The sequence below is a fragment of the Rousettus aegyptiacus genome, unplaced genomic scaffold (genome assembly GCF_014176215.1).
Source record: "Rousettus aegyptiacus isolate mRouAeg1 unplaced genomic scaffold, mRouAeg1.p scaffold_m13_p_4, whole genome shotgun sequence".
Taxonomy (NCBI): Eukaryota; Metazoa; Chordata; class Mammalia; order Chiroptera; family Pteropodidae; genus Rousettus; species Rousettus aegyptiacus.
The window spans coordinates 132,014,980-132,035,395 of NW_023416307.1; the positions used below are offsets into that span (position 1 = coordinate 132,014,980).

Sequence of the window (20,416 nt, forward strand, 5' to 3'; positions counted from 1 at the left end):
TGCTTTCACTTATATAAAGAATCTAAGGAATAAAAAGAACAAACTAATCAAAAACAGACTCACAAGTATAGTGGGCACTTTGGTGAAGATAGAGGGGAGGGAGATTAGGAGGCTGGGAGAATGAGGTGAAAGGCTACTAAAGAAGTACAAATTAGTAACTGATGGATGGTCACAGGGATGGGGAGCATGGCATAGGGAATGTAGTTAGCATTAATATGTTGGCTAGGTGGAGGGTCAGGGGAGGAAGGGTGCAATTGGGGGGATCATTTTATGAACTATATAGATGTCTAACCAATGTACTGTATACTTGAAACTAATTAAAATAAATAAATTTTAAAAAATAAATTGAAAACTTATCTGAAGAACTAATGATGGAAAACTCCCCTAACTTAATGAAGGGAATAAACATACCACCCCACGAAGTTCGGAGAGTCCCAAACAAGATGAATTCAAAGAGGCCTACACCAAGACACATCATAATTTAAATGTCAAAGGTTAAAGACAAAGAATCACAAAGGCAACAAGAGAAAAGCAATTAGTTACCTACAAGTGAATGCCCATGAGACTGTCAGCCGATGTCTCAAAAAATTCTTTGGACAAAAAGGGCATGGCATGAAATATTCAAAGTGATGAAGACCCCTGACCTACAACCAAGATTACTTTACCCAGCAAAGTTATTATTTAAAATTAAAAGATAGGTAAAGAGCTTCCGAGACAAGAAAAACCTAAAGGAGTTCATCACTACCAAGCCAGTGTTACAGGAAATGTTGGAGGGACTTCATTAAGAAGTAAAAAATATGTATCAAAAATATGAATCGAGAATGGCAATGACTACATATCTATCAACAAGTGTTCCAAATGAAAAAGAATTAAATGCTCCAATCAAAAGATAGGGTGGCTAAATGGATAAGAAAACAAGACCCTTACATATGCTTCCTACAAGACACTAACTTCAGATTAAAAGACACAGAGATGGAAAGTAAAGGGATGGAAAAAGATATTTCGTGATGGACCTAGAGGATATTGTGCTGAGTAGAGTAAGTCAAATAGAAAAAGACAACCTAAAGAACAAAATAAACAAAACAAAACAGAAACAGAAACAAACTCATGGATACAGAGAACATTTTGAAGAGTGTCAGATGAGGGGTGGTTGGGGGATACATGGAAAAGGGGGGAAAGATTCAGAAGTACAAACTGGTAGTTATGAAATAATCATGGAGACATAAAGTATAGCATAAGGAATATAGTCAATAATATTGTAATAACTACGTATGGTGTCAGAGAGGAACTAAATTTATTGGGGTGATCACTTTGTGAGTTATATAATGAATAATCGCTATGTTGTAAACCTGAAACTAATATAATATTGTATGCCAACTATAATTGAAAAATAAAAATATTATTAAAAAAAACTACTTTTTTAAGAACAATTTTAGGTTCCCAGTAAAATTTAGAGGAAGGTATAGAAATTTCCCATATACCTATTCCCACTAGGCATAGCCTCCCTCATTATCAACAACCCCTAGTAGAGTGACATATTTGTTATAAGCTATGAACTCACATCAACACATTATCATCACCCAAAGTCCAGAGTTTACATTATGGTTCATTATTGATATTGTACATTCTGTAGGTTTAAACTAATGTATAATAAGTATTCATCATTATGGTATCATATGGAATATTTTCACTGTCCTAAAAAATCCTCTGTGCTCTACCTCTTCATGCACCCCACAATCTACTTTTTTAACTTTGAATTTTATGAAATCTAAATACAGGATAAGTATTCTTGATGAAAATTGAGCATCCAAATTGAGATAAGCTTTCACTAATGTCAGATTTTAATGTGAATTATTTTTGAAATTATTTTTATATATTAGTTCAAAAATTTATATATATATTAGTTCAAAAAGAAAATATAAGGTCATCTTTAGCAGCAAGAAATAATAAAAATAGTTCCAAATGTGCCTTTCATAGTACAAATATTCATATTTTCATAAATAAGAGTCTCTAAGCTATTGAAGAAATACTATTTCATTGAGCAGTACCACAGAAAATCAGGCAGTCTGGATCTATATGTAGAAATTTGGGAACATGTGTTAATGTTTCAAATACAACAATTTAACACATTTTGTGAGAACCCTTTTCTTGAGCCATGAACATTTTATTACTATCCTTATAAATTCTGGCTCTGAGTTAATGTTTTCTTATTCTTGAGCAAGTTTACAGTTAGATTTTGTAAAAGAGAAACCATCTTTGGAATCTATGTAAAAGACAACTTTTCAATCAGCCCTTCTTGTGGAGAAGTCACACTTTGACCAAAGAAGGAGAGAGTTTGCAATTTTCATCAACTTTTTTCTCCCCTTTCCTTGCAACGTAACAATGTATGAGTTATCTTTGAGGATGATCCTCCAACAGAAAATTTCTGAAATGAAATGATTCTGTTAAGGTGGTTAAATGATCACTCCCGATTGTAACTGTTTTATTCCACACCACGGGGCCAAACACTGAGGATCTAGAGAGATTGCAGAAATTAGCTTACATTATTTGTGACTTTCTTCCTACTTGTGATCCAGTTAACTCTAAGTAACCCCCAAAGTGGAAATCATGAACTCTATGCACCAGTCCTAACTGCTCATAGGTGGGTATTCCTCTATCTCTTTAAAAACAAGGAAGCTGAGTTTCAGGATCATTAAGAATGTGGTAAATATCAGAATTGGTGGCTACTCATCTCTCAAATTCCAATGCCAGTGTTCTTGTTTAACTGGAGGGTTTTCGCTAAACAAAATGATATAATAGAAACATTTGCTGTGTAATTTTACATTAGAAAATAAAGGAAACTTCTAGTTCTGGGAGAAGCACTTTACGTATAAGAAATAGAAATTAAAGTGGCATCAGACTCCTCAAACCAACAGTGGAAACTAACGCCATGGAGCGGTTCTGTCATTAATTTGAAGGCAAATTATGCTCAAGTCTATGGACTTGAATTTTATATCCAGGTAAACCACGTGTCAATTTCCTAGGGCTGCCATACCAAAGTACCGCAAACTAGGTTGCTTAAAATAGCAGTAATTTATTCCTTCATGGTTGTAGAGTACACATGTCCAAAATCAAGGTATTAGAAAGGGTTTTTTTTTTTTTTTTTTTTAAGATTCTGAGAGAGAATCTGTTCCATATTTCTCTCCTAGCCTCTGTGGCTGTCAGCAATTCTGAGCATTCCCTGGCTTGCAGAGGCCACAGTCTCTGCCTCTGTCGTCACATGGCCTTCTTTCCTCGGTGCGCCTCTGTGTCTTTACAGGACTTTCTCATAAAGACATCGATAATTGGATTTAGAGTGGGCTCTAATTTATAACCTTATCTTAACTAATTACATCTGTGAAGATTCTATTTCCAAATAAGCTCATATTTTGAGATTCCGTGGATTTGGGGGGAATATTATTCGACATAGTACAAAAACCAAGTATGAGGGCAGAAAAAAAGATATTTGAGACATGTGAGGACTGAAAAATTATATCTGCGATGTGCTGGTTCTTAGGAAAGTTACTGGAGGTTGTGCTTTTTAAAAACAAGTAAATAAACTAAGAAATAGGAAACCATGGGACCAGATTAAAGGAAATCTAACAAGGAAAGCAGAATTAAGAGTCTTCAGGGAGCAGAAGAATAGGGGGTACTCTGGGAGTGAAGTCTCCCAAAGCAAGGGAGAGAAACTGCCAAGTATCTGCTACATTTAAGTATTTGGAAAACAAAATTGACAGATATTGGCAGAGCTGAAATTTCAAGATAAAATAGAAGTTAAACAAGAAAGAGATATGTATAGTCTTTTCTTGGCTCAATACTAACCAATCTTTACACAGTTATAAAATAGCAATCCTGACTCTTGATTTAACAAAAACTTAAGGGACTATATTAAGAAGGTAAGGATGGATAATTATGTTAGATAAATTGCTAAATATTTATCAATCATTATAAGAAGGCAGTAGATAATGTCTAAAGTTAATATGATATAAAATTGCAGGATTAATACCTTATTTAGAAATGGAGAGGTAAAAACTTGAAGAAGAAAGTAGTAAAAGTTTATATGGTAACTTTCAGGAAATAAATCTGGAGAGGGGAGAGGAGATAATGGCTATCTGTTATTATGAGATTTTTAGTGTTGTTTGATTAATAACAAATTTTGAGCAATATTTTATAGCAATTTAAATTAAAAGAGAAATGTATAATACAATATGCGTAAAAATGACCTAAAGGGTGTGTTAAAATGCAGCGTCTGTGTTTACACCCAGAGATTCTAATATAGTAGGGTTGGGAGGAGGCCTGGAACCTTGCATGTTAACGAGGCTAATGAAATTTTGATGGGAGTGGTCCCTGAACCTTACTTGGAGAAACACTTGTCTGGAAAACTGCCACAACATTGCTGGGACATCAGTTCCAGCTGGTCTCTAATAAAAACTAGGCAAATTCGATTCTATGCCAGTCATGTCCATTCCGTGTTGGCACTGAAGTAAAACAATGTTGCATGTTAAAATGCTACTTAATTGAAAGTTATGTAACTCAGAATAAGGGAAGAAATAAGAGATTTATATTCCGAGGTTTGGAAACGTTTTCAGGCTGTTGGAGCGAGCCTCCCAACCAGGTAGGTTGCGAACATTGGCAGAAGCCCTGAGGTCAGTCACTCCCGTGCTCACAGGAGGATGACTTAGGTCCTGGAAGCACACGCAAGACGGAATGCCATTGATTCTACCCTGCAATGCAGTCATCCCATTGTTATGGAATAGCTGTGGGTGTGAAGGTATCTGAGGTTATAGCTCAGTTTATTTCAAGGAGAATCTTAGAAATGTATCCAGTGAAAATGCTAACGCGAAAGCTGCTGTGAAATCTGCTACTTAAACAGTGACAGAAGAGTCACAGTGACAGCGAATCTATTGTAAAATGCTTATAGAGTCATGATCAGCCCCCCTTCGCACAACCCTGTTTCTTGTTCTACCTCGAGAGTTACCACCAGCTTCCCAAATAGAGTCATTAGGGATGGATCCTAACTTTTATTGTATAGCAGCGCAAACCACACTCTGTATAGTGCACTTTATACATGCCAAGTCTCACCAACCAATTTCACGGCTGAGAAAAATGGAGGTTCCAGAAGTTAGGCCATAAGCCCAACGTTACATAACCAGTAAGTGGTAGAACAAATCTCACTCTTGCCGTGATTCTAAATTGCATCCTGGACCATCAAACAGCCTACAGGATATCAGATAAAGAATAAGATCATTAGCATCTAAGCTGTGGAGGGTGATCCGTTTATCACTGCAGATGTGTTCACCAGACAGAATCCTGTTGGACTGGCAGGAGGACTCTCATGCAGGTGCTGCAGAGGGAGCTGAGCACAGCAACACAGCATGAGAGGCCTGATGCCGATCCTGCAAGAGTCACCAGAACACCGACACAGCTCTCTGTCACAGCTATGAATGAAACCCACAGCAGGCTGGACATCCAGGGATGAAGAGGAGCAGGTGGGTTATAGGAAGGGAGTGGCTGATTTTAGGCAAAGGCCAAATTTTAAGATGAGGTCACTGGTTGAAGGGTTTCGGGGGGGGGGGGAAGCTACAGATACCAAAGAAAGTAGCAAATTCTTAATCATAAAATTTATAAACTGCGGGAATTTTAGGGAAGATCATCCCATTTCCCCTTCTCCATTTTACTGATCGTGATAATGAAAAGAAGGAAGATAATAGGATTTAACATTATCTTCCATATGCAAGGCCTGGTGCTAAGTATGCCATTTAATTCAATGAGTTAGCTGCAATTTTTATTCCCATTTTATTCATGAGGGAATTAAGGCCCAGAGATGTGGCGATTCATTCAAGGTGGCACAACTAGTTAGAGGTAGAGTTACGACTAGAATTCAAGCACCTGATGTCTAATCCTGGCTATTTTTTTCTGTACATTATAGCTGATTTCTCTTCCTATGACAATACGTGTAAAGAATATGGTCTTTGGAAGAACCAGACAAACCCGGATCTAAATCCCTTTGTATCTTGGACTGTGTGACCTTCTCTTTCTGAGTCCTGGATTACTTATTTATAAAATGGAGATAATGATATCTTACTCTTTTTTTTGCTATCAGCTTTAAGTGAAATGATGTATATAAAATACTTATTACAGCATCTGGTACACAGTAAGAACTCAGCATTTTTTTCCCCCATTTTCATTCTTCCTCCTGCCTTAGGTGTAGAAATAGTGTCTATTTGATCTTTTTAGTATCTACCCTTTTAGATAGTAATTGCTATATATCATATTGATCCAAAAAGATCAACTATATATTTGTACACATACGAGGACACACATAATAAAATATTTTAAGGGAACAAGAAAAGAATATTGAGAAATAATTTTAATAAATTTAAGAAACACCAAAATGTCTCCTTTTCCTGTGTCCCTAATATAATGAAGTGGCATTTAGCTGATATTCAACTACATAATAGAATCATCTGGAATTTTAAAAATGCCCACTATCCTGGCTGCACCCCATATCAATTCAATCAGCATCCCTGGGGAGTAGGGACAGCCATCGGTAGTTTAAAAAGCTCTTCAGTGCTCCCAATGAGCTGTCAAAAGTGAGAACCATTGAGCTATACTAGAGCAGGGGTTCTCAAAGTGTGGTCTCTGCACCAGCAGCATCAGCATCAACTGGAAATCTGTTAGAAATGCACATTCTTAGGCCTCACCTAGACCTGCCAGAGCAGAAACTCCGCAGCTGGGGTCCTCTAGAGTATTTAAATGCACACTTTAGAGCATTCTTAAGCACCACTAGTCTAGACATTGAGTCCTCTCCCTTATCCTTTCTCCAAACTAATGATCATGTCCTACTTGTTTTACCTTTTAGATATTTCCCTTATATGTTCATTCATCTCCAACCTGAGCCTCGCTGTCCATTCTTGTCTGGATAACTGATCACCCTGTGACCAGTTCTTCTCTCCTCCAATTCCCTCTTCTCTCAACAGCAAATATCAGTTACAATAAAACCACATTCCTTCTCTGGTGCCTCCAGGATAGACTCTTCGACATGGCGTACAAGGTTCTCTATGGCTGGCTGGCTTGCACTAACCTCCCTATTCGCACCTCCCAATCGCTCCTAGACTCGCTTTAGCAATACAAAATTTGTAGAGTCATTTCCCCTTCTCCATAGTGGAGTTTATGGTTTAAACAAAAACCCATTTTAAGGACAAAGAGCCAAGAGAGACAATATTTTCTGCTAAATTACTCACCCAATTTTCACCTGGCTAAATTGAATCCAGTCATTTTCATTTCTGGGTCAGTCTTCCCAGCTGGACCATAAGCTCCAGACATATGTCTCCTTTTACTTATCTCTATATTCCCTTCTCTGGCATAATGTGTGCTACACAGTAGATGCTCAATAAATGATGCCAAGCTAAACTTAAAAACCTATAAAATGCACCTACTCATCTGTAGAGCTTCAAGCGAGTGAATTCTAGGCCAGCTCCCAGGTGACTGTGATGTTGCTGGTTCATGAGCCATCAGCTACGCTTTAGGTAGCTAGGCTTGTGACCCTCCAAAGCCATGCAATCCTGGGCACGTACAGATCAATTTTATTATACTAGAAAAAACTTATTTACTTCGCAAAAGTGCTAGTAACTGAGAAGATAAAAGATGATTCATGCTGTTTATTAGACTATTCTCATAATATCCATCATCTTGGAGTCTAATATATTCTTTTGTAAGAGATTTGCAAACAGCCATCTGGTGAGCCAGGCCTCCACACAGCTGTTGTCCTCATCACAGGAGGTGAGAACTTCCTTATCAGCAATTGTGTAGAGGACAACTTCTACTTGTTACAGAACTGTTTCTCAACACAGAATCCAAATTCAGTTTGGGAGAGGGAGGCCAAAAGGATAGCAGCCAGGCTCAGCATGATAGGGCGTATTCATTCTGCACGAAGAAAAATAATTATTGAGCATCTATTAATTTCCTAGTGAACTCTAAGGTGAGAGGCACTAGGGTTGTCAAGGTGGACAGTGGGGAGCTAGAGAAGAAATTTCATCAAAAGAATATGTAAGAGTTCTGGGTCAGAGACAGAAAGGTTCCAATTTAGGGTATCCATTAGGGACTGCACATATTACCAACTATGGCTACTTAAATTCTCAACCCCACTGCTCACACTCAGATATAAGATTTAGAGATTATGGATGCATCTTGAGATAATCATGCTAAACAAAATAAGCCAGGCAGAAAAAGTTGAAAATCACATGACATCACTTATATGTGGGATATAAACCTAAAAGCAATAGAGACTCGAACATAGACAGTGGAGTTGTGGGGAGGTAGATAGAGTAAAAGGGGTCAAAAATATGGTGACAGAAGGAAATCTAACTATGAGTGGTAAACACACAATGCATATATTATATATATATATATATATGCCTTATTGTTGAATTGTACACTTGAAACTTACTGAATTTCATTAGCCAATGTCACTATAATAAATAAATATGTAAATACATAAATACATAAATAAATAAATAAATAAATAAATAAATAAATAAATAAATAGTGCTAGACGACATTTTCCAGCGATATCACAGGATTCTGAGTCATCTGTAATTCTGACCAGCTGTTCTGCAGTGCATTGTAATGCCACATGAGACTGCAGCACCTCTGTTATGGATCACACAGCACAGAACGCCTGGGAAAAATGTGCGATCGGTGCCTGATCCACGGCACCTTTTGAGGACGTGCAATTTTGCCTGCAGATCACTCCATATTCAAAGAGATTGGCCATTTTAAAATGGTTCAAAAAAAATTTTTTTTAAGTTTACTGTTTTTACTAAGTTTTAAAAAAGGGGGTTTTCAGCAACTCATCACACTTGCCATGGCCTCAGCTTCTGCTAATCCCCAGATTTCCAATCCAGTTACAATGGCCATTACAAGCGCTGCTCATGCGCTCCTTACTTACATCAGTGCAGAAATACACACATGGGTTTTGCTGGCTTTTGTTTCCTTGTCATTGCTCATGCTAGTTCCTCTCCTCCCCATCGAATGAAACTATATTTATCTTTCATGATGAGTTTGTTTATTCATTCCTCAAATCTTTATTGGGTGCCTTGTAAATGCCAGAAAACATCATGGGCACTGGGGGTACAGTGGTGAACAAATAGGGATGTTCACTTTGATGCCTCTTGGGGTTACTTTGGGAAGTTTATGGATGGGGTTCCCAAGCAGATGAGAGCCAGCTCAGAAGGATGAATAGGAGGTAGGGTAGGAACTTCTGGAAAGAAGTTCCTTGCAGTGGGAAGAGTTTAGGCTGGTAAGATGAACAAAGGTCAGATTTTGCAGGGTCTGTCAAAGCATGAATGGAGTTTGTACTGTTATCTCAAAGGAACTGAAAGGAGAGCATTAAGGATCTATAAGTAAGGACCTGGTGTGAGTCCCATTTATTCCTTGAAGACTTCTCCAATCATTTAAATTCAAAGTGATTTTCTTTTCTTTCTTTGGTTTCCAAAGCAATTACTGGTTCTACTTAATAGCCTTATTCTGAATTCGTGCACAGTATTTTTCTCATCCTATGGTCACCTTCTGCTCCTGGTTCTTAACATTTTTGTGTCCACAGCACATAATCAAGCATTGTATTTTTGACTCGAATGTCCAAAATACATAATACATTTATTAAAAGTTCCCTATATTTACAGTGTAACTGTTCCTCCAGTGAAACAGTGTCACTTAACATCACTCTCCTTGCCTGTTATATGCTCGAACTGCCATACAATCTCAGGTGACCACTGACACATAAAATTCACATCAAAGGTGAATGTACTCTCAATGTTAGGTAACATCAACTAATTTTATACATTGATTAAAATTACGTGTCTAACGCTAAAGGGAATAAGTTTCCCTGGTCCTCGGTGTTCAAGGAGAACCACTGTTCTAGAATGTCACCTAACTCTAGGTGTAATTTGAGGACATGCAAAAAAAAAAAAAAAAAAACGCATAGAAAAAACAGTAAACTTGACAATGCGAACTCCTCAAGAGAAAGGATAGTTATATAAATGTTTTTTAATTCCTCACAATTCTCAACATGGTTCTAGTTGTAGCATAAGGATTTACTTGAATTTTGTATTTATTTCATGACCTGATTTACTCTTTTTTAATTATGAAATATGTTAGGCATCTAACATAAAATGTCGTAATGACAATCGGACCGCTACTTCACCCCTCCCCGCTGTTCTGAATTTGGTGTTTATCATCTCCATATATGGTTTTACTACAGTTGTGGGTGTTCATAAACAATATATGATACTGCTTCTCAGGGTTTAAAATGTCGTTTGAGTGCAATCATAATCTATCCTTCTGTAATCCTTTTTAATTCAATGTTATCTTTGAGATTTGTCCATGTTTATGGAGGCAGCTCTCATTTATCAATTCAACTGCTGTATCGTATTCCATTGTATGAATATACTGAATTTAGGACATTTTGGTTGGTTTCAAGTTTTCACTAAAATATGCAATGCTGTGGAGAATGTGTTTACATTTGGTTCCTTATGTATATGTGTGAGTGCTTCTATAGGCATGTAGATCTACAGTGGGATTGCTGGGTTGCAGAATACGAGGACCAATCAACCTAACCGGATATTGCTAAAATGCTATTCAAGGGCGGAATAATTTATACCCCAATCAGCAGAGTGTGAGTTCCTCTAGCTTCACCTTCTTGTTAACCCATGTCACGTTCAGGTTTGCAGATCTGATACATTTTTTACGTACACATTTACACACACACAAACACAACACCAGGGTCTTTGGGGAAAAATAAAACGATAATTTATTAAATGAGTAGTGTTTGCTTTAGAACTTCCCAGAGACCAATAAACGGCTACTTTAAAATTTTTGACAGCCTAGAATTAATTGATTAGATTATTTTAAAATTATACAAACAAGAGTAAGTTAAGGGAAAATATGTGAAAAAAAAGTACAAAATTGTCTATAGTATTATCCTATTAACATAGTGGCTTTTAAAATATATAGTGATTACTCATTAACTTGGTAATTACTTGTTGCCTTAACTAGATTGAATGATTTTTAAAATGAATTTACTATTGGCTTATTTTACATTTAAGTATGTTTTCCAAATATGTTAAATCCTCTACTGGTGTTCCAATGGGCCTGAGTCAGACTAGTTAAATAAAAGTGAAGAAAATTTAAAGTTGGGTGGTGAATTCACAATGCAACATACATATGATGTATTGAATTGTACACTTGAAATCTATATAATTTTACTAACCGACGTCACCCCAACAAATTTAATTTTTTAAAAAAATTAAATTTAAAAAAAGAAGAATAATAAAATGAGAACAAGTTTCCAGGTCAGATTTGTTTTCATTTTTGAACTTATCTCTTGCTACATTATAATTTCCAAGAACAATAGCTCTGGTCATATAGAATATTCATGCTTTTCCATAATGTTTTGTTTTATTTTGTTGCAGGGAAATTAAGTACACACAAAGCAAAGCATGCTGAAATGTAAAACAAATAATCAGAGCACAAAATAGTAGTTTATCATGTTAGCCTGATTTCATTTTTCTCTCAAAAATTCCATATTTTTGCAAAGACTCTGGCAAAGAGCAAGCATTAACTATGGTGGCAGCAACCTGCCAGGTGGGTTTCATGGGGCCACCTGTGAGAGATGCGACATTGGGGTTGTAGCAGAACTGAAGATCTGGACACGGGTTTCTAGTTCCGTGAATAAACAGAAGACATTTTTAGGATATTCTAAGTCTAACTGCTTTTAACTCGAGTCCAATTTGAGATACAGATGTGATGAAAATGATGACAAAAGTCTTCTTTAGGCAGATACATCATCATAATTAATGCCTGAACTGTACAGAGTTGTCAAAGAAAAGATTCCCTTAACTCTTCCAGGTCAGTTGTCCCAGTTCTCAGGAGAAATGAAATCATTCCCAGTTTCTCAGTTCTGCTGATTGTTTCAAGAAAAAGTTCTGCCACTTATCCCTCCACCTTTAATAGATGATATATACTTTCTGGTTAGAACTACATGAAATTACACATGCCAGTGGAGAGGCCAGTCTTCTTTTCTGCTATGATCATCTTGTGTCCTCACCATCTGCAAAACATAAAAAATACGACTGTTCTTAATGTCACTGGGTTTCTTTAGAATGTTATCTCTGGAGTCTATTCCTTTATATGCCACATATGAAACAAATCTATATGGTTTTTGCCATTTTCAATAGTCAAAATAAAAGTCCGATTCAGGGTGATGTAATAATAGATATATAAATGAGTAACATATAAAAAGAACCAGTATAGATATACTTCTTCCTGGGAAAACACTAGCATATTCGTGATCTGAAATTTCATGCTCAGCACATTTAGTGGCTGGTGTCACTGAACTGAAGCTAGAAGGAATGTGCAGTAGACAACATGAGGACTCTGCCCAGAACCCCTCTGATCTTATACTTAGCATTAACTTCTAGACATCTTCACTTCTCCTGTCCCTTACACCCCCATGTAAGCTTTTGCCTTCACCATCAGCACCTACTATTATTCTTTGGAGGTCTGCTGTCCAGCCACTGAAGTGGTTTTAACCACAAGCAGTACGTGGACCTGGGGTTGGACAGCCCTCCCTAGGGCAGCCCTTGAGCAATCAGTGATCTACAAACGAGAAAGCCCAACTTTTTACAAATGTACATTATAATGACCAAACAGAAAATCTGCACATTAAGTAGATGAATAAAGTGAAAATATCAGAAAAATTGGATACAAAAAGAAAAGCCTACTTTCTTTGGGAAAAGAAAAGTTAAGCAGAGTGATATGAAGGCTGATCTTTCGTCACAATGGATTTTTAGTTTTAACTGTCAAATATATTAGATATTTGACTTAGATAATTCATACAGGGACTTGGATAATTCATGTAGGGATAGTAATATCCCTATACGAATCTCATAAACAACCCCAGCACCACTGTCTTCTGGCCTCCACGGTTTCTGATGAGAAATCTATGATCATTTGAATAGTTGTTCCCTTCTTTTGTCACATATAGTTTTTCTCTAGATGCTTCCAGCATTTTTATCTTTTGCTTTAAGCAGTTTATGATGTGCCTGAGTGGAGTCTTCTTTGAACTTTAAAATCTGTACAGTCATAGCTTTACCAATTGGGTAAGGTTTTGGCCATCATTTCCTTGAAAAACTTTTTTTTTTCTGAATAAATCTAGCTTTCTACTTTCCTTCTAGAATGCCAATGCAACCAACGTTAAACCTTTTGATGTTGTTTCACAAGTCTCTGAGGCTCTGTTCACTTTTTTAAAATCTCTTCTATCTTCAGATTATATAATTAGTCTATAAGTCAACTAACTCTTTGCCATCTTCACTTGGCTATTGAACCTATCTAGTGAATTTTTAAATTTCAGATATTGCATTTTTTTTTTTACTCTAAAATTTCCTTCGGTTCCTTCTTGCTATCTTGATTCACTGCTGAGAATGCCTATCTCTCTGTCCATTTCGGGTTGCCCGTGTTTATGTCATGGAGCACAGTCACGATAGCTGCTTTGCTGCCTTTGACGATGGCGGCACCGGAGTCGCTCGAGGCTGGCATCTGCTGATTGTCTTTTCCTTTGAGAATAGTTCACATTTCCTGGTTCACGCTGTTGCATAATTTTGGATTTTATCCTGAACATTTTGAACATTATGTTGTATAGACTCTAAGTCTTACTAGAATTTTGATTTTTTTTTTTAAAGCAGGCAATGAACCTGTTAGGTTCAGAATGCTGGTGCTGTCTCATCTTTTGCAGGCAGTGGTTTCAAACTCAGTTTAGTGTCCAAAGCCTTCACCGTTCTGTTTTGAGACTTAGGGGAGAGCCCGGGGCTTATATAGTTCCCACAATTAGAATTAGAGGATCTCCTCTGATTCTCCTCTCGCTGAGGTTATCCCTATACACTGGCCTCTCTTCCCAGTTCCTCTGACCAGAAAGACAGGGTTTCTTTTTAATTTTAGACACCTAGCCTTCCACTCAGCTCCAAACTGTAGCCGCCTTTAAAACAAAACCACAAGAGAAAAGAAAAGAAAAATGGGGATTTCTTCTACCACCTTTGACGAACAGGGGCCCCCTTTTTCTAGTTCTTCCACCTAGAAATATGGGGTTCCCACCAAGCTTTCACCATGTGCTTCACCCCTACCATGCAGCTCCAGGACTGGGACCTGCCCTCATCATAAATCTACAAAGGAAAGAGAAAGGAAAGTGGGAAACTCATGCCCCTTCGTAATATATCTATTTTTGTTTACTTTTCAGAGTTCTCAAGTAGTTGCTTTTTGCATTTTGTCCAGAGTTTTCAGTTGTAATTAATCAGTGGGAGAAATAGGCAGTTTGGGCTGACTCTATCTTGATGCTATAGCAGGCTTAGTTCACCTTGACCAGAGCCAGATACTTTATCTATATTTTATTTGCCATTTCTTACATCTTATCTTCTCTCCCCTTTCTGTCTATATTTTTCATGTTTCCTCTATCCTTATCTCTCATATTTTTCATCATTTTGCTGATTTTGCTCCATATCTATAATTATACCGATATCTAATATATATGTGTAATACATAACACATAGTATATATATTGAAGTATACATACATAGTATTTTATGTACATGCTGCATACATACACAGTGTTTTATTATTATATAACTTACCACAATTTATTTATCATATCTACTGTTGGGCATTTTTGTTCCCACTTTGGGGCCACTACATATAGTGCTGCTGTGAACATTCTAGTACCTGAATTTTCATGAATATATATTTTTATGTTGGATATATACATTGGAGTACAATCACTGGATCACAAGATATGCGTATTTTCAGCTTTAGTAGACACCCCAGAACATTTATTCTAAAATAATTTCTCACATAATTTTGGTATAGGTAAAGATTGTGAATAGCTGCTCTAGAGGCTCCTATAGCTTCCTGTTCTCCATCTCCTATTTTTCCTTTAGCCGTAGGTCCATAACCACTTCCTCAAGCAGCCTAAGAAGCTGCATTCAGCCTCCACAGAGATCTCAGAACCACAGAAACCTTGCTCTCTCCAGGCACCACTGAGGCTGGAGCTCAGCTAGGAGCCTGCATCTCAGACCAGGAAAACCCTAGGTGCTGAGGTAGAAAGAAGACCCTGAGTGTTCAAATGTGGAAGGCTTGTTGTACAGTTCCTCCTCACCCCCCTTTTGCACAAGGGTGCAGGGCTCCTCCTGCTTACGACCCGTGGTCCTTACCCTTGTCCCTCTCATGTCTCCATTCCCTGACCCCACACCAAACATTCATATCTACTTCTAGTTCTGGTTTTGTTGATACCACCGATTCTCTTTTTTGCCTTATGGAGTTTTAGCTTCCTTGATCCCTTCTCTTGAGAACCCCTTGTATCCTTAGATGCTAAAGCCCCTCTATCCTATCATCTCTACCTGTCTCAGTGAATTCTTGTTGCTCATCTTTGACCAGGGGAAAATCCAAACAAAGTACTTCATCTTCGCTTCTACTGTACTCAAGGTTACCTTTTTTATCTTGTTGTTTATCATTTGCTGGAGTTGTAATTTTTTCTGAATGTGCTTCTTCCTTGTCTTTCATCATCAGTTCCCCGGTTGAAAAGAGCTTGTATAACTTCTGGATCAAGTCAGTCACGGTTGCAGAGCCGTTACTCTGATTGCTCCCTAATACAAAGATGTGCTGCTCCTGGGAATCAAATTCACCAAACGGCTCACTGCTTCCTGCCTCTATTTCATACACTTCAGGAATAAAGCTGATATGACAGAGAAAAGAGATGAAAAATACATTAGCCGAGTCCTTTACAGGATTAAATGTAAATACAGCCAGAGAATATGACACAAATCAATTTTAGGCATGTGATTAGAATAGTCCAAATGCAGTTTGTGGATGAAATTTGACTGAGAGGTGATTTTTTTTTTTAATATTCCAAAGGAAAATTAAACATTTGTGTCAGTGTTTAGGACTCCAAACCAATATTATTTTCATTACTGAATTTTTATTGAGTACTTAGAATTGTACTTTGCAAACTCAAATTTAAAAGAATCTTTCCTGCCAGTCTTCATACAGTTTCTGTTTACTAAATGGTAAATGTTTTTGCTGCTTTTGTAACTTTTTCTTTTTCATGTTTTCTGCTGCTCTAAAATTGTTACATCTAACATTTGATATTGTAAGCGTTATGTTTTGGCAGTACCCAATATTAGAGCGGTGTTATAGAGTTACTAATAAGGTACTTTAAGGGCCTTGTTTTTATAAAAGCAACAGAAATTAAAACATGATTCTTTCTAATAGGGTCATATCTGATCTTCCATCAACACTAGATCTGCACCGTCATCACAAACCAGGAGCATTTAAAACACACATGCACATGCATGCATGTACACACACACACACACACACACACATGCATGCACACACGCACACACCTGATAACCAACGCATCTTGAAAAACTCAAACACCATTCATTTCAAATTCTTTTCTTAAGAGCTGTTTCCAGCTGTGAATTTGTCAACTCACAATGTAGTGTTTTCTGTTCTAACGTTCTTTGGGTTGGGGGCGGTGATGTTAACACACTTGGGTCTCAGCTCTGCAGGGGGATAGTTGTTCATGGCGCCTGGAAAGAGAGTGGGCTGGTTAATCTAAATTTTACCCTTCTGTATACTGAGTATCACCCAAAGTCAGTTCACATTTTCCTGTGGTTGGAGGTGTTTTCAAGAGCAAATTAATTTCACACGGGCAATCTCTGACACTGCAATACCTTGTTGGCAAAGTCGAAACTTCTGAATTTTTGCCTGAGTCAAAACTTGTCATGCATTGCTATGTCATGGCCTTGTGATATAACTCAAGGACATCTCTTAATCCCTTATATCATCATTTCTCTCCCTGTAAAAAAGAATCTTTCTAGAAGATGTGATTAACTATTGAAATTATCTGGCCTATTTATCTTGGGGTTGGAAGAAGGCACCGATATTTTGTAAGTGATAACTCTGTTACTAACTATAAATCTAAGATTCCTGAGAGTTATTTGAGCCCTGGGGCTTTATCAGGGCCAGAAAATCTGCATCCCTGAGATTCCCTGGTAAACATGTAGGAGTTACGGATAACCATTCAACATGGCCTCTGACCCACTTCTAATCCCTAGCACAGGCCAGGACTTGCCTGATGCTGCAAGCTCTTAGGTATGCTACTATACCCATGTCTAAAATTACAACACATGGAGAGAGGCTGAGGCAGCCACTTTCAAAGCCTCACTGTAAAAAGATACACTTAACTCTCTTACGTTGCTATGCCTAAGCCAGCTGTCTGAGACAGGCTCTAGAAGAGATTTGTGCCCATGACTCATAAGAATTCAATTCATAACCAGAGGTAATTTATAATGGTAAGATAAAATACAAGTCCTTGGAGTAGATGGAAGGTGGTGGTACTGGGGGATATTATTTATTAGAGCAGCGTACCTTTTTAAGAGTTTAGAAATTGAAGTTTACTTTAATGAACAAGAGCAGAGCCCTGGGGTCAGAATGCAAGGAGTTGAGTCTAGAAATTGCCAACTCTTAACTGTTAGCTTTTGAACAATTTATTTAATGTCTCTGAACCCATTTTCTCACTTGTAAAATGGGGATACTAACACTTTCCTTTGAGGGCTGTACTAAGGATACAATTCATTGAAAGAACAGTACATAGCAAAAACACACAGGGTAGGGTTAAAAGACACTTTTACCCATATTGGGAGTTTTCTGGCAAAAACTTTAACAATACAGCAGTAAAGTTCAAGGTTAATAAGACCTGAGATTTTTCTCTGTGGTTTTCTCACTGCCTCCTACTCATCTCTTAAACTCCACCACTCTTGATTGAAGTGAAGATCATGTTACTAAGTCAATTGGTGAATTGTACACAGAGACATTAGATCTATTTATTGCAAAAACATAGAAGAGAAAAGGTTTAATGACTTACGTCTGATCAAATGGACAAATGGCTTGACAAACTTGATGATATAATTCATATCTGGCTTGTGGGTTCGGCCAAGCTGGACTAAGTGATGATCCAGTGGATGGCTGGCTAATTCTTCTAATTCCTTGTAATTGTGTACAGCACCAAAGGAAAACACAAATATGGAGTAGCCCTGACACTTGGCTCTCAGAGATACATTTCTTAAGACTTCCTTGTCTAATGGGTTGGTTTCTCCGGCAGATATAACAAAAATAACTTTGTTTTTCCTCAGGTTGGGGATTCCTGCAAAGACATTGTCAATTGTCCACTGCAGAGCATGGCCAGTAAAAACATCTCCATTGAGCTGTTGAAGAGAGTCCTGGAGATGCTGTTTCATTTGATATATACTGTTATAAGTAACCAAATCAAATTCCAGGGAGACGGGGCATTCTTCAGCGTTGGGCACATAGCCTGGAGGAGAGTAGCTCAGGACGGCCACTCTATCTCCTAAAGTGGAGGTCAGTGGATTGGGGGCAATATGAAAGTAATCGAGCACTGAGGTTATAAAAGTTTTCACTTCCTGAAATTCATCATTTCCTACTCTTTGGGAAGCATCAATAAGGAAAGCCACATCCATGTAATATTCACGAAGAGAGACATCTCCAGGTTCATCAGCAAGACCTGGTCCTTCTTTTCTGCCATGGTTTTCATATCCTGCAACAGAATAATTCAAGTTACTCATTTTAGTAGAAGGATAAACTCAGAACTCCTAGCCAAGGACCACAAATACACAGCATGGGTGTTGCCATGCTTCACTCCCACACCCATGGCAGACATCATTAATCAATTGCAGCACTCGTTCCCAGATTCATTCTCCAATTACGTCTCCACACAGTACATGGAGAGCCATTAACATTCAACAGGCGTTGTCACATGAAAAAAAAACTTATTTGCTACCTCATCTCAGACTTTGTCAAAGAACCGACTGATCCTCTAGCTATTTGCATATGCAAGATAAGAAACATACAGCTATTTTTAGTATACTTCATATGGTTATAAAATTTGGAGTATACATTTGCATGAGAACTGGTTATATGTGATGATTCCAAGAGAAAAGTAGATATGTCAAAGTCACATTTATTGATGTCACAAACACATATACCATTATATACACATTCAAAAAATATACCATAGTGTTATATCATGAAAGCTATACAAATGCTGACTTTAGGATTCTATAATCATTATAAATGCTGACTTTAGAATACAAACTCTGTGCAAGCCATAATATACTCAAAGACTTTGGTATTCAAAGTGCCAAGATACAACCAGTTTATCAGCCCATAGCAAGATAAGAAGCTTGTACCATGATATAAGTCGATTATATTACAAAACACATTGATTAGTTCAGCTAACTTCATTTTTTGTGCAGCAAGACTTTCTCAATGAAAGGAACAGTGCCTTGATTTAGATTCTGATGCTAACTTTTTATCTTGTTATAGATCAGTACTTCAAGTAGCACAGCTCTAAGGCTAAGGGATCATGAAACCATGTCCACAATCATGAGGATGATGGCTGGCTGGAAAGGCCACAACAGGAAATACAAGAAGCAGGTGGCCAATGTTCTTTTATTCATGGAAGAAGAATGTTTGTGAACCAAATCAAGGAAGAAGTAGATTTCTAACTGGCAAAATTTATTAGTCCCTTTTTGTGTTCAACCCATTATTAATGCTTTACATTTATTACTTTATTTAATCCTCATAATAAAATCCTCACAAATCAATTGATTAACCTGTATTAATGTCATAAAAGCTTAAGATTTAAATAGAATGCAAAAAAAACCCCACCATGAGTAATGTTATTAAGAGGGCTAATATTCTATCAGATGTTTGAATGCTCAAAGAAATCTATATTTCTGATGTAAACATCACATTATATTTTTTACCTATTGTTTGTATTTTGACAAATAAAAATTGTATATATTTAAGGTATACAATGTGGTATTTTGATATCAACATACCTTGTATAATAATTGCTACATACTAATAATGGATATTTCATTTGCTAAAATTTATTTAGAATTTTTGCATCTATTTTCATGAGGAACATTGGTGTGTAGTTTCTTTTTCATGTAATGTCTTTGTCTGGTTTCAGTAATCATGGTAATCTGTCCTCAAAGAATGAGTTGGGAAATATTAATACTTCTTTAATTTTCTGTAAGAGTTTGCATAGAATTGATATTATTTCTTTCTTAATGTTTTGTTGAATTCACCAGTGAAGTCGTCTAGGCCCAGATTTTTTTTTATGGGAAGGTTTGTCCTACAAATTCGTTTTCTTTAATAGGCTTAGGGCTATTAAGATTACTTCTTCTTGAATGAGCTTTGGTAATTTGTGCATTGCAAGAAATGTCTATTTCATATAAGCTAATTTATAGGCAAAAATTGTTTA

General features: G+C 37.1%; 1 protein-coding gene across 1 annotated transcript in view; it reads right to left on the minus strand.

Annotated features, from left to right (window-relative positions):
* Positions 1-11,302: 11,302 nt before the first annotated feature.
* Positions 11,303-20,416, minus strand: part of COL6A5 (collagen type VI alpha 5 chain) — a 95,670-nt gene continuing 86,556 nt past the window's right edge. The window contains exons 38-41 of the mRNA XM_016140261.2: positions 17,993-18,682; positions 16,559-16,655; positions 15,552-15,796; positions 11,303-12,127 (exon numbers count right to left, since the gene is read on the minus strand). Of these exons, the coding sequence (XP_015995747.2) occupies positions 12,108-12,127; positions 15,552-15,796; positions 16,559-16,655; positions 17,993-18,682 (1,052 nt within the window). The 3' untranslated portion in view covers positions 11,303-12,107. The remainder of the gene's footprint in view (positions 12,128-15,551; positions 15,797-16,558; positions 16,656-17,992; positions 18,683-20,416) is intronic.